General features: G+C 41.5%; 1 protein-coding gene across 1 annotated transcript in view; it reads right to left on the bottom strand.

The window, feature by feature from the left end:
- The window catches only part of pkaap (A-kinase anchoring protein pkaap), a 98164-nt gene that overhangs the window by 46346 nt on the left and 38934 nt on the right, over positions 1–12884 (bottom strand). The window contains exons 5-6 of the mRNA XM_068354133.1: positions 1390–1526; positions 441–585 (exon numbers count right to left, since the gene is read on the bottom strand). Coding sequence (XP_068210234.1) covers positions 441–585; positions 1390–1526 — 282 coding nt within the window. The remainder of the gene's footprint in view (positions 1–440; positions 586–1389; positions 1527–12884) is intronic.

Raw genomic sequence — 12884 nt, 5'->3', positions numbered from 1 at the left:
ATACAGAATTATAAATAATCAAGATTCCATATAAACTTGCAAATGATAATGGGGTTCAACTGTCAGAACTAACCTTTACTGGTAGCAAAGCTTCTAATGACAATTAAGGCCCTTTGCAAAGAGTATCCTCTCATAGAGGTTAATTGCCAGAGAGTAAAACTCAAGTGATAGCTTAAGTAAAATAGATTTGAAAATGTTTGGGACAAAGGTACATTAAGACAGTCATTAAAAAATATAAAAACAACTACACTGCCATATCAACCAATAAAGATGACTACTGTCATGTATGAGAATTATAATTTCTTCATTTCAAACAACTTTAAAATAAACCAGGGTGGAAATTAAAACAAGTAATCCTAATTTCCATCATAAAATCTAAATTGACAATGAATAGTTGGGAATAAAACTTAACAAAATTCTGAATAATAAATCATAATTACCCTTTCTAACACATGCAACACCACCCTCAGAGGAAGATCAAAACAGAAATGAGAAGGTCCTTCCTCCCGACATATGTTGCCCTCGACAATAAAACGCACATTGTCACTGTACCCAAGAGGACATGTGGCTTGCAAAGAAAAGTATCTGAAATGAAAAAAAAATATGATAAAATCAATGAATGAAATGAAGGAAAACTGTTAAAAAAAAAGACCCACCAACATATCTCAAATACAAATAACATTTGGAAAGACAATGGGACACTTTTAATTACTGTGTTTAGCACTATATCACAAATCAGTCAGTGTTAAGCTTAATGTTTGTGGTAGGCTAACAAGCATGGAATAGAAGTTAGAACTTGTATTATTCTGCTATTTCAACAGCTGCAACTCCTTTCAACCTTTTAGGACAAATCTCATATGGATTACCACATATCTATTGACACAATTAGAAGGTGCTTATCTTGAAGAGGGATTACTGAGAGGCTAATAGAAAATAGACATATGGGAACAAGATTTTCAGAATGAAAAATGTCAACATCAAACAGCTTGAAATCAAGTAGGAGCCAACAAGAAATAAAAGTACTAAATCAAGACTGGATCTGATGGAACTTGACAGTTGAATGAGCTTACCTACTCAACAGAAGAATGGAAGAGAAGTGGAAATTGATGAATCCAATTTCTATTTAGACATAAAAGCAAAGCATAAGAGGTAGGTAACTAACTTTGAGTAAATATCAAAGCTGATATGAAAACAATTAGTCAGTGAGGGTCAATCTGCAAAACTGAAAGAAATTTCAAGTCTAAAAGCTATAAGGATTTCCAAACACACAACACAATTTGCAAATAGGTACTTACACCCCACACAATCAATCTGAAAACATGAGTAGTACTTTCTAACATTCAGTTAATGGTAAAGACTTATCTAAAGAAAATGCATCAATTGACATACTTATCATATAGCACCATGGCATCAGACTGGGCCTGAAGAGCATTCGATGACACTGAATCTTCCAATAATTGCTGGCGGAAATTGGAGGCTGCAATCCAGAACTGGAGCATACTCCTTCCACCTTCTTGTTCAACATACTGGAAGAGATGAAATAGAAAATATTCCCTTAATAGAGCTTTAGCTAGAATTAGTGCATAGTGCAAATTATGGGGTATGATGTTGAATCCTAACAAAACTCAAAGTATGATTGTAAGTAGGTCAAGGACGGTGGCTCCTCAACATCCGGATCTCAGTATTGATAATGTTTCTTTAAGTATGTATGACTCTTTCAAAATTTTAGGTGTGATTCTCGACAGTAAATTTACTTTTGAGAAACATATAAGGTCTGTGTCTTCTTCAATTGCACAAAAAATAGGCTTATTGAGAAAGTCTTTCAAGATTTTCGGTGATCAATCTATTCTGAAGAAGTGTTTTAATTCTTTCATTCTACCTTGTTTTGAGTATTGTTCTCCTGTATGGTCTTCAGCTGCTGATTCTCATCTTAATTTGTTGGACAGAAACTTACGGTCTATTAAATTTCTTATTCCTGATCTAGATATTAATCTCTGGCACCGTCGTTCAATTAGTTCATTATGCATGTTGCATAAGATTTTTCATAACTCTGACCATCCTTTACATTCAGATCTCCCTGGACAATTCTATCCTGTTCGTAATACTAGGCAGGCTCAATACTACGCAGTACTCTAGAAGTTTTATTCCAGCTGTTACCAAGTTGTGGAATGATCTTCCTAATCGGGTGGTTGAATCAGTAGAACTTCAAAAGTTCAAAGTTGGAGCAAATACTTTTTTGTTAACCAGGCGGACATGAGTCTTTTTATAGTTTATTTATGACATATTTGTTTTTGAGATTTATTGTTAATTTGTTCTCTTCATTTATTTATTTCCTTATTTCCTTTCCTCACTGGGCTATTTTTCCCTGTTGGAGCCCCTGGGCTTATAGCATCTTGCTTTTCCAACTAGGGTTGTAGCTTGGATAGTAATAATAATAATAATAATAATCAAAATTTAATACAGTACTGCCTTATAGACTTTACCCACAGTTGTTAACATTCAAAAAATAATTACAAGTGTCTCTTTAACTTTTAAAAAAATATGACAAGTTTGGAAGTAATTTGTATTTTTCCCGACTATACAAATTTTAAGCTCTACAGTGGATATTAATTTGGTGAAAGCTGAAAACTAGCCAAAATATATTTCTAGCTATTTAGCAGGGGGTAGCGGGGAGTAGACCGACCAAACCACTCATACACACAATGGTGAAATGCCTTCATTTTTTAATTGCAGGCAGAACTTTCTCAGGGGTTAGGTGATGGTGGAACAGGTATGTGTAAAGAGCTCATGGTTTGTATAGTTAGGAAAAATACAAATTATTTACAAATTTGTCATTTGTTCCAACACGAATACAAATCCATTCACTCTTTACATTGGAGACTCACCATTAGGTGGGTGGAAGTCCTAAACCAACTGGCTGATTTCTGACCCAAGTTATGATTCTGTGCTTTGCACGAGCTTAATAGTGACACCCTGACTCCTTGCTAACTCTCAGAATGTGTGACAGAGCTTACAGCCTGGGCAATTGTGTGATTGTGTATGAACTTAGCAATGTGACTTGACCAGATAAGGAATAGTTTGGAGTTGAACTCCACACTTGACCTAGCCATTGCCTGACTCCCCCTCGCTGGGATGAAGGGGTCGTAACAAATACTTTACATATTTAATACGTAGTAAGTTGGCCAGGGCACCAGCCACCCGTTGAGATACTACAGCTAGAGAGTTATGGGGTCCTTTGACTGGCCAGACAGTACTATATTGGATCCTTCTCTCTGGTTACAGTTAATTTTCCCTTTGCCTACATATACACACCGAATAGTCTGGCCCATTACCTGACAACAATGAGATTACCAGATAATTCTCCTTCACCCAAGTGGTTACTGCACTGTAATTGTTCATTGGCCACTTTCCTCTTGGTAAGGGTAGGAGAGACTCTTTAGCTGTGGTAAGCAGCTCTTCTAGGAGGACACTCCAAAATCAAACCATTGTGCTCTAGTCTTGGGTAGTGCCATAGCCTCTGTAACATGGTCTTCCACTGTTTTGGGTTAGAGTTCTCTAGCTTGAGGATACACTTGGGCACACTATTCTCTCTTATTTCTCTTCCTCTTGTTTTATTAAAGTTTTTATATTTTGTATGAGATATTTATTTTAATGTTACTGTTCTTAAAATATTTTATTTCCTTTTTGTTTACTTTCCTTACTAGGCTATTTTCCCAGTTGAAGCCCCTGGGCTTATAGCATCCTGCTTTTCCAACTAGGATTGTAGCTTAGCAATTCACAATAATAATACTGCTGTATATTTTAGGTTACACAAGGGATATGGTTTCTACTTGCAAAAGAAGGTCAGCTCACAGTTTCATCAATTGCTCTGTTGATGTCCTTCTATGAATGAGTCTTCTCCTCAGACCGAGAGGGTGGGAAGAGCATTCTATAAATGTCGGAGGACTTCTAATAGAGGGGCCTCTTTACCCTGTACTGGTGCACCAAACCTTACTTAAGAAACTTTCGGACATGATAAGTCCTGGTATGACATCTTGCCCTCAATTCCAGCCAAGGTCAAGACTTAGATGGCTAACAGGGGAGATTAAGGTCCCTTGAAACCCATTATCTGAATCTGCCTGATCAGAATGACAGCTCAGAAGTTTTCCTTGTCTGCAATGAATCGGGTTGCCAAAGGTAATTGAGTTGTCTCCCGTCCAACTCTATCTTCTAACGGCTAGACAGGAAGTAGTGCAAAGAACATCTTTGACTGGGTGTTCTACCACCATCATGCTCTAATGAAAACATTACAGTGTGACAAGAAGGGAGTTGTTAGTAGAGATTAAGAGTAGGCAACATTGCAGTCAAATCCAAGAAGACTTGTGTGGCACTGCTGATAGCAGTGGGGAAGGAGAGCAAAGATCTACTACCCTGAGAAGGTTGGTGATCTCTACCTCCCAACTCAGGTCTCTCTATTACTCTAATCCTATCTAACTTGCAAGTCTGAACAATTCCTGCTAATACCGAAAGGAACAGTTGCCACAAGAGGGGACCCAAGCTATGACTTACACCGGAGCCATTGAACTCGGTCAGGCACCCATGCCAGCACAGCTATCAATACGTCGGTAGGAAGTCTCGCTTGAGGAAGGGACATGCTGTTTCTCTAAGTCTTTATCCGTGATTTGGATGAAGTAACTTTGTCTCTTTAGAGGTTATTTGCCATTTTAAATATGCCAGTTCTCATGGATATTGACAAGATATATTCTAGCCTTTTTGATCCTGAACCGGAAACCCCCCCCCCAAGGTTGACTCAGTGTCTGCTAGAATTTAACCATCCGTCTAAGGGACAAGAAAGGACCCAGGTTGCAACTAGAGCAAACATTCTTGTAAACATTTGAGGGGTTGAGCATAGGCTGGAGCCTTAAACTCTGTATTGGCAAATCAATTCTGAAAGGATGACTCTAGGTACATCATTGGAGGATAACCTCAGCAATAATCAGTGGTCAAAGTCACTAAATTTCTAGTCAACGGAAGGAGAAAAGACCCGAGACACGTCACTTCGAGGATTGGACCATAGGGCCTTCTTATTATCTTCTTATGGTAAGTAACCCTTGCTACTACTCATGAGAATGCATCAGCCCGCGAGAGTAGCGCAGGCAACTGACGAAGTAAACAGCCTTTGTCGGGAGTAGTAACTCACCCGCATGTGGAAGTGTCAAAACTCAACTTCTCTGACTAAGGGTAAGCATTTGTACAGGAGTCGTTGCTCAAAAATACATTTCGTGAGTGAGCATCTCTGTGGTAACCCATGAATTTGCTTTCAGGAATAACGTATGTTCAACGAAGCGCAACATCATTGCTCAAAGAGAAAATGATCATTGAGAACCTATAGAATTGTGAGCACATACATGTTCATGGACGTATGCATGCCTACGAAGAGCAAATGCAGCTAGCTAATTGATCAGACCTCTATCATTAGTATGCACTTGCCCACCCCGTGGGTGGGACATGTGTACTTGTAAGTAAATACATGCGAGTGTTGTGATGAACTCTCTGACCCATAGGAAGAAGTCTGAGATGATAACCGCAAAGGATTATGTTTCCTGAAACTTGTCTATCGAACAATGGTGGGATGTGGCGGTGCAATTGGCAAATAGCCTTACACCCTCCTACCAGAGGAGGTATTCGTTCGTAAGGAGACAAAATAAGGCTGTGCTAAAACAGCAGGTTCTTCCTCATGAGAACCAAGAGTCGCACATCCCGAAGGGACTAGCCTCACAACTCCATGAGGTTTTGGCTAGTTTTCAGCATCCTGTGAAATAATATCCACAGTAAAGAGCGAAAGGGTTTGTAATCGTGTCGGGACAAACTTAATGCCATACAGTACCAGCAACCCATTATCATTACTAATACAGTACTATAAATCATTCTATGTTCTAACTCTTTTAATTGCTAATAAATCAAATAAATTTACTATTCACTAAACCGAAAAACTATAAAAGAAAGCTACTTGCAACCAAGCTACAAATTCTTAAGAGCCAATTCTGCAATAGGTTTTGTTCTGTCCAAACAAATTTATGGTAGGGAACAAAACTCCTTAGTCCAAGATGGGCTAAAATTCTTAGCTCTTTTTTACTGGTCTAAAGGCATTGTTCTTTAATAGTATTCATCATAAACAGTATAGTCAACCACTGAACAACTTCATCAAAACTTTACAAGTTGTTAGACTGAAAATGTTGAAGAAACTGACAAAAGTTTCTTAAGAAGATGAACTCATCACTTCCATTTTTATTATTATTATTATTACTAGCTAAACTACAACCATAGTTGGAAAAGCAAGATGTTATAAGCCCAAGGGCTCCAACAGGGAAAAATATCCCAGTGAGGAAAGGAAATAAGGAAATAAATAAAGGATATAAGAAGTAATGAACAATATTTTAAAAAACATTAACAACATTAAAACAAATAATTCATATATAGACTATATAAAGACTTATGTCAGCCAATTCAACATAAAAACATTTGCTGCAAGTTTGAACTTTTGAAGTTCTACTCATTCAACTACCCGATTAGGAAGATCATTCCACAACTTGTTCACAGCTGGAATAAAACTTCTAGAGTACTGTGCAGTACTGAGCCTAGTATTTGCTGTCAATTGAAATTTATACTTTCGTACAATAGTTTTCGGTTAGAGTTGTATATACAGTAGTCTGGATGTAGGTTGTGAAAGGTAGATTTGTAATAATATATTGAACAGAGGTACCTAAATCTCATGTACATAAAGTCCCTCATACACATGGTGCTTTTTGAATCGATAATGCTCACAATTCCTACATCAAGGTTACTACACTTTCATAATTTCATAAATCTTGTTCTTTATTCGTTATGATAATAAACACCTATGTCACATAATCATTTATGGGGATTTTACTGTATATATCTTATCATAAATCTGAACTATAGTATCATAAATATTATTACAGTACTAGCAAAGCTACAACTCTGGTTGGAAAAGAAGCATGCTACATGCCCAAAGACTTCAACAGGGCCCAGTGAAGATAGAAAATAAAAGAATAGCAAATAAACTATATATAAAAGAATGAAAAATTTAAAACTTGGCTACCTTTTCTCCATTATTATCTTTGCCAATTTTGTTGCATAGGTTATATTTTGATAGACGTATGTTTGTACTGTCTGTCCGAGTCTTTGTGATTTACATAACTCTAAAACTATTTGACCAAATCTCATGAAATTTGGTTGGATGACTGGCCATAATCCGAGGATAATTTGATTATATTTTGGGAGCAATTGGATAAAAGGCCAAGGTGTCAAAAGGGTCTTTTAGCTATATAGTACAAAAATGATATTTTGATTATAAAATAAATTTTTGAATATACTTACCCGGTGAATATATAGCTGCAACTCTGTTGCTCGACAGACAACTCTACGGAAAAACTCGCCAGCGATCGCTACACAGGTTGCGGGTGTGCCCAACAGCGCCATCTGTCGACCGGATACCCAGCTCTTATGTAAACAAAGACTCAATTTTCTCTTCGTCCCACTGCGTCTCTATTGGGGAGGAAGGGAGGGTCATTTAATTTATATTCACCGGGTAAGTATATTCAAAAATTTATTTTATAATCAAAATATCATTTTTAAATATTTAACTTAGCCGGTGAATATATAGCTGATTCACACCCAGGATGGTGGGTAGAGACCAGTAAAATATGTTTACATTTTATGAGCTAAGAGTTTTTCATTTCATTTTAGAAGTTATCAAAATAACAAAAACAAAATAAATAGGTACCTGGTAAGGAAGTCGACTTGAACAATTACTCTGCCTTTTAAGTACGTCTTCCTTACGGAGCCTCGCAATCCTCTTAGGATGCTGATCGACCCCTAGGAGCTGAAGTATCAAGGGTTGCAACCCATACAACAGGAACTCATCAAACCCCTAATCTAGGCGCTCTCAAGAAATGACTTTGACCACCCGCCAAATCAACCAGGATGCGAAAGGCTTCTTAGCCTTCCGGACAACCCATAAAAAAACAACATTTCAAGAGACAGATTAAAAGGATAAGGAATTAGGGAATTGTAGTGGTTGAGCCCTCACCCACTACTGCACTCGCTGCTACGAATGGTCCCAGTGTGTAGCAGTTCTCGTAAAGAGACTGGACATCTTTCAAGTAAAATGACGCGAACACTGACTTGCTTCTCCAATAGGTTGCGTCCATTATACTTTGCAGAGATATATTTTGCTTAAAGGCCACGGAAGTTGTTACAGCTCTAACTTCGTGCGTCTTCACCTTAAGCAAAGTTCGGTCTTCCTCACTCAGATGTGAATGAGCTTCTCGTATTAACAATCTGATAAAGTCTGACCAAGCATTCTTTGACATAGGCAAGGATGGGTTCTTAACTGAACACCATAAAGCTTCAGATTGGCCTCGTAAAGGTTTAGTACGCTTTAAATAGAACTTAAGAGCTCTAACAGGGCATAAGACTCTTTCTAGTTCATTGCCTACGATCTCCGATAAGCTGGGAATATCGAAAGATTTAGGCCAAGGCCGAGAAGGCAGCTCATTTTTGGCTAGAAAACCAAGTTGCAGCGAACAAGTGGCTTTTTCCGACGAAAATCCGATGTTCTTGCTGAAGGCATGAATCTCACTGACTCTTTTAGCCGAGGCTAAGCATACCAGGAAAAGAGTCTTAAGAGTGAGATCTTTCAGGGAGGCTGATTGTAACGGCTCCAACCTGTCTGACATGAAGAATCTTAGTACCACGTCTAAATTCCATCCAGGGGTAGCCAAACGACGCTCCTTGGTGGTCTCAAAAGACTTAAGGAGGTCTTGCAGATCTTTATGTTTGGAAAGATCTAAGCCTCTATGCCGGAAGACCGATGCCAACATACTTCTGTAGCCCTTGATAGTGGGAGCTGAAAGGGATCGTCCTTTTCTCAGGTATAAGAGAAAATCAGCTATTTGAGCTACAGAGGTACTGGTCGAGGATACAGAAACTGACTTGCACCAGTCTCGGAAGACTTCCCACTTCGATTGGTAGACTCTAATGGAAGACGCTCTCCTTGCTCTAGCAATCGCACTGGCTGCTTCCTTCGAAAAGCCTCTAGCTCTCGAGAGTCTTTCGATAGTCTGAAGGCAGTCAGACGAAGAGCGTGGAGGCTTTGGAGTACCTTCTTTACGTGTGGCTGACGTAGAAGGTCTACCCTTAGAGGAAGACTACTGGGAACGTCTACTAACCATCGAAGTATCTCGGTGAACCATTCTCTCGCAGGCCAGAGGGAAGCAACTAACGTCAACCTTGTCCCTTCGTGAGAGGCGAACTTCTGCAGTACCTTGTTGACAATCTTGAACAGTGGGAATGCGTAGAGATCCAGATGTGACCAATCTAGGAGGAAAGCATCTATATGTATTGCTGCTGGGTCCGGGACTGGAGAGCAATAGATTGGAAGCCTCTTGGTCAGCGAGGTTGCAAAGAGATCTATGGATGGTTTACCCCAAGTGGCCCAAAGTCTCTTGCACACATCCTTGTGGAGGGTCCATTCGGTTGGAATTACTTGCCCTTTCCGACTGAGACAATCTGCTATGACGTTCAAGTCGCCTTGGATGAACCTCGTTACTAGGGAGATGTCTTGACCTTTTGACCAGATGAGCAGGTCCCTTGCGATCTCGTACAACGTCAGTGAGTGGGTACCTCCTTGTTTGGAGATGTACGCCAAGGCCGTGGTGTTGTCCGAGTTAACTTCCACCACTTTGCCTCGAAGGAGAGACTTGAAGCTTTTCAAGGCCAGATGTACTGCCAACAGCTCCTTGCAATTGATATGCATGCTCCTCTGACTCGAGTTCCACAGTCCTGAGCATTCCCGACCGTCTAGTGTCGCGCCCCAGCCCACGTCCGATGCGTCCGAGAAGAGAACGTGGTTGGGAGTCTGAACAGCCAGGGGAAGACCCTCTCTTAGGTTGATATTGTCCTTCCACCAAGTCAGACAAGACTTTATCTTTTCGGAAACCGGGATCGAGACCGCTTCTAGCGTCTTGTCCTTTTTCCAGTGAAAAGCTAGATGGTATTGAAGAGGACGGAGGTGTAGTCTTCCTAGTGACACAAATTGTTCCACGGATGACAGCGTCCCTACCAGACTCATCCACAGCCTGACTGAGCAGCGTGCCTTCTTCAGCATCTTCTGGATGGATAGCAGGGCTTGATCTATTCTGGGGGCTGATCGTCTTGTTGTTCAGCAACGTCCTCATCAGAGGGTTCCTCATCCGAAAACTGATGAGGAAACGGCAACGGAGTGGGCAACGTCTGGCTCGCTGAGTCCGGTCGCACTGGTGCATGCGTGGCGGAGCCGGACGCAACATCATGGAACTGCTGCACAGTCTGTGAACTGTCAACAACCATGGGTGCGCGAGGAAGCACAGCGTCAACCCGAGACTGTCTAGACCGTCTGGGTTGTGCAGTCAACACCCTACCGGGTTGCTGAGGTTGACGCACTGTGTCAAAACAAGTCACCTCTGCTGGTTGTTGAACGTCCTGAACGTCAACAACCACCTCCGAGCGTCGCTTAACGTCAACGTGCGGCTGGCAACCCACACTGGGTCGCATCGGTGGAGAAACCACCTCAACTGGCAGACGCGAGAAGGTTACCTCAGCGTCAACAGGGCGCACAACCGACCGGTTGGAAGGTTGTTGGCCAGAAGGTTCGGTAGCAACCTTCTCCGCATTAAAGTCCTCTATCAAGGACGCAAGCTTGGACGGCATGTCTTGCAGCAAAGCCCATTTAGGGTCTACGGGAGCAGGTGCGGCAACAGACGGGGTTAGCGACTGAGGCGGTACCGCTTTCCATCCCTGAAATCCTTATTTATGCATGACATAATTGTACAGCAAAACTTCAAAGGCTCGAAAACAGCTGTGAAGTTGACCTGTAAAAAACTTGGAGCGTCTCCTGGCCAGGCGCCAGGGAGAGTCTACGAGATTTGAGAAGTCTATCTGGGCAGAGGCATGAACTCCCAAGCCGAGAACATCTCTCGTGTCATATCAGACTCTCGCTCTATAAGCCAGTTTAAAAGTAGGGAAAGCAAAGGCTGTATCCCCCAAACTCCTCCTGGTGATAAACCAGTCGCCTAGCCAACGTAAAGCTCTCTAGGAGAGCGAGAGAGCACTAGCTTAAAGACAACGGCTTCGAAGTAGCTAGGCCTAGTGTAAGCTCTGACGTTTAGGCGAACGAGGAGCAGCAGTTACAAAAAGATCCGGACAAAGATCCTTAAAAAAAATCATCATGATTTAATTAAAGTCCATAGGGGGCTAAGCAGCTTAGGCTCCTCTCCATCTGACAGAGTCCTCAAGGGAATATCAGTAGGAGGGGGAACAGCAACTTCCTCATCTACAGGAACCTTGTCCGATAAAAGCTGAGTCTCAAGCAAGGGAGAGACCTACCGTGGTGGCAATGCTTTACAAGCAGAGTCCACACTCACTGGTGCATTAGTAGCGGACCAGAACGCAACGTCATGTAACTGCTTGACAGTCTGTGAACTGTCAACAACTTAACTGTCAACCACAACAGGTGCGTGAGGACGCACAGCGTCCACTCGAGACTGCTTTGACTGCCTAGACTGAGCAGTCAAAACAACTCTAGAATGCGGAGGTTGACGCACAGCGTCAAAACAAGTCAACTCCGATTGTTAGCGAACGTCTTGAACGTCAACAGGAGCATCAGCAAGTGGCCTAACGTCCAAATGCGGCTGAAAATCCACACGAGACCGCATCGAGTGTGGTTCTAAACAACCTGACTGACGTGACTTAGCTACGCCAACGTCAACAGTAAGCACAAAGGAACGTTAGGTTGGCTGAAAGCCAGGATATCGATGAGATAAACGGCTAGACTCAACGGACTAATCGGCAGAATAGTCTTCCATAAGGGAGGCAAGCATATTCTGCATGTCTTGCCATACAACCCATTAAGGATCAACGGAAATGGTTGTGGTAAGAGACGAGGGTAACGTCTGTGACCGCAACACTTTGCCAACAAAAAAGACTCTCGGAGTCTGTGTTACGCTTTTGTTAGGCGGCGAGCAGTTATCCGATGACTGCATAGGGTCAGAGCTGTCCTAATGGCTGTAACCAGGACGCTGGACCTGTCCTGAAAGGACTGACTTTCGCTTAAGGGCTTCGAAACCTTGTGACAGGTTTCTTATGCGAAAAGCCTACGGATGACGAGGAGAAACAACGTCTCTCTCGTCTTATGGTAGGGGAGATCTTGGTAAGATACACCCGATACCATGGAGGGAAACGTCTGTTCGTTGATCAAGGCCTCTCGAACCCATAAGTCGTTCGACATTACTTCTCCCCTGAGCTTGGGAGCATGCAAGAGGTCCCGGACTAGGTGAACGACAGGCACGAACAGACGAACCCTCGGACGCAACACTGTAACACTTTGCGCATATCACTTTATCACTTCGATTTTCTGTTTTGCACTTATTTCACTGAAATCGAAACTTTTACTGATTTCTACCAGAAACACGCAATTCTACCCTTCATTAAAAGGTAGTAATTGCGAAATCAGTCGTATAATGCAAGCTCATTAATACCAGCAAAAAACAGAAAACATATTTTAAGATAAAAAATTCAGTGGCTGGGAAAGAGACTAAACACTAGTTCATATAAACTATGTTTTCAATCTCTCACCGCCCATAGCCTGGGGACGAGAATAAAAAACTAAAAAACGTTTTATCCTTCCTCCCCGTACAGAGACTAGGGACGAGAGTAACTCGAGAACAACGTTACCTGCTTGAACGGAACGTTTTCTCTCCTCTCCCTCCCTCCGTCTCTATCTCTCTCTCTCTTTCTCTCTTGATTTCACACCTAAGAGAAGAGCCCAATTATATTTCGTCAAA

Source organism: Palaemon carinicauda, chromosome 30 (assembly GCF_036898095.1).
Source record: "Palaemon carinicauda isolate YSFRI2023 chromosome 30, ASM3689809v2, whole genome shotgun sequence".
NCBI lineage: Eukaryota > Metazoa > Arthropoda > Malacostraca > Decapoda > Palaemonidae > Palaemon > Palaemon carinicauda.
The sequence above is the reverse complement of the archived record's forward strand: the minus strand, read 5'-3'. Positions and strand labels throughout refer to the sequence as shown.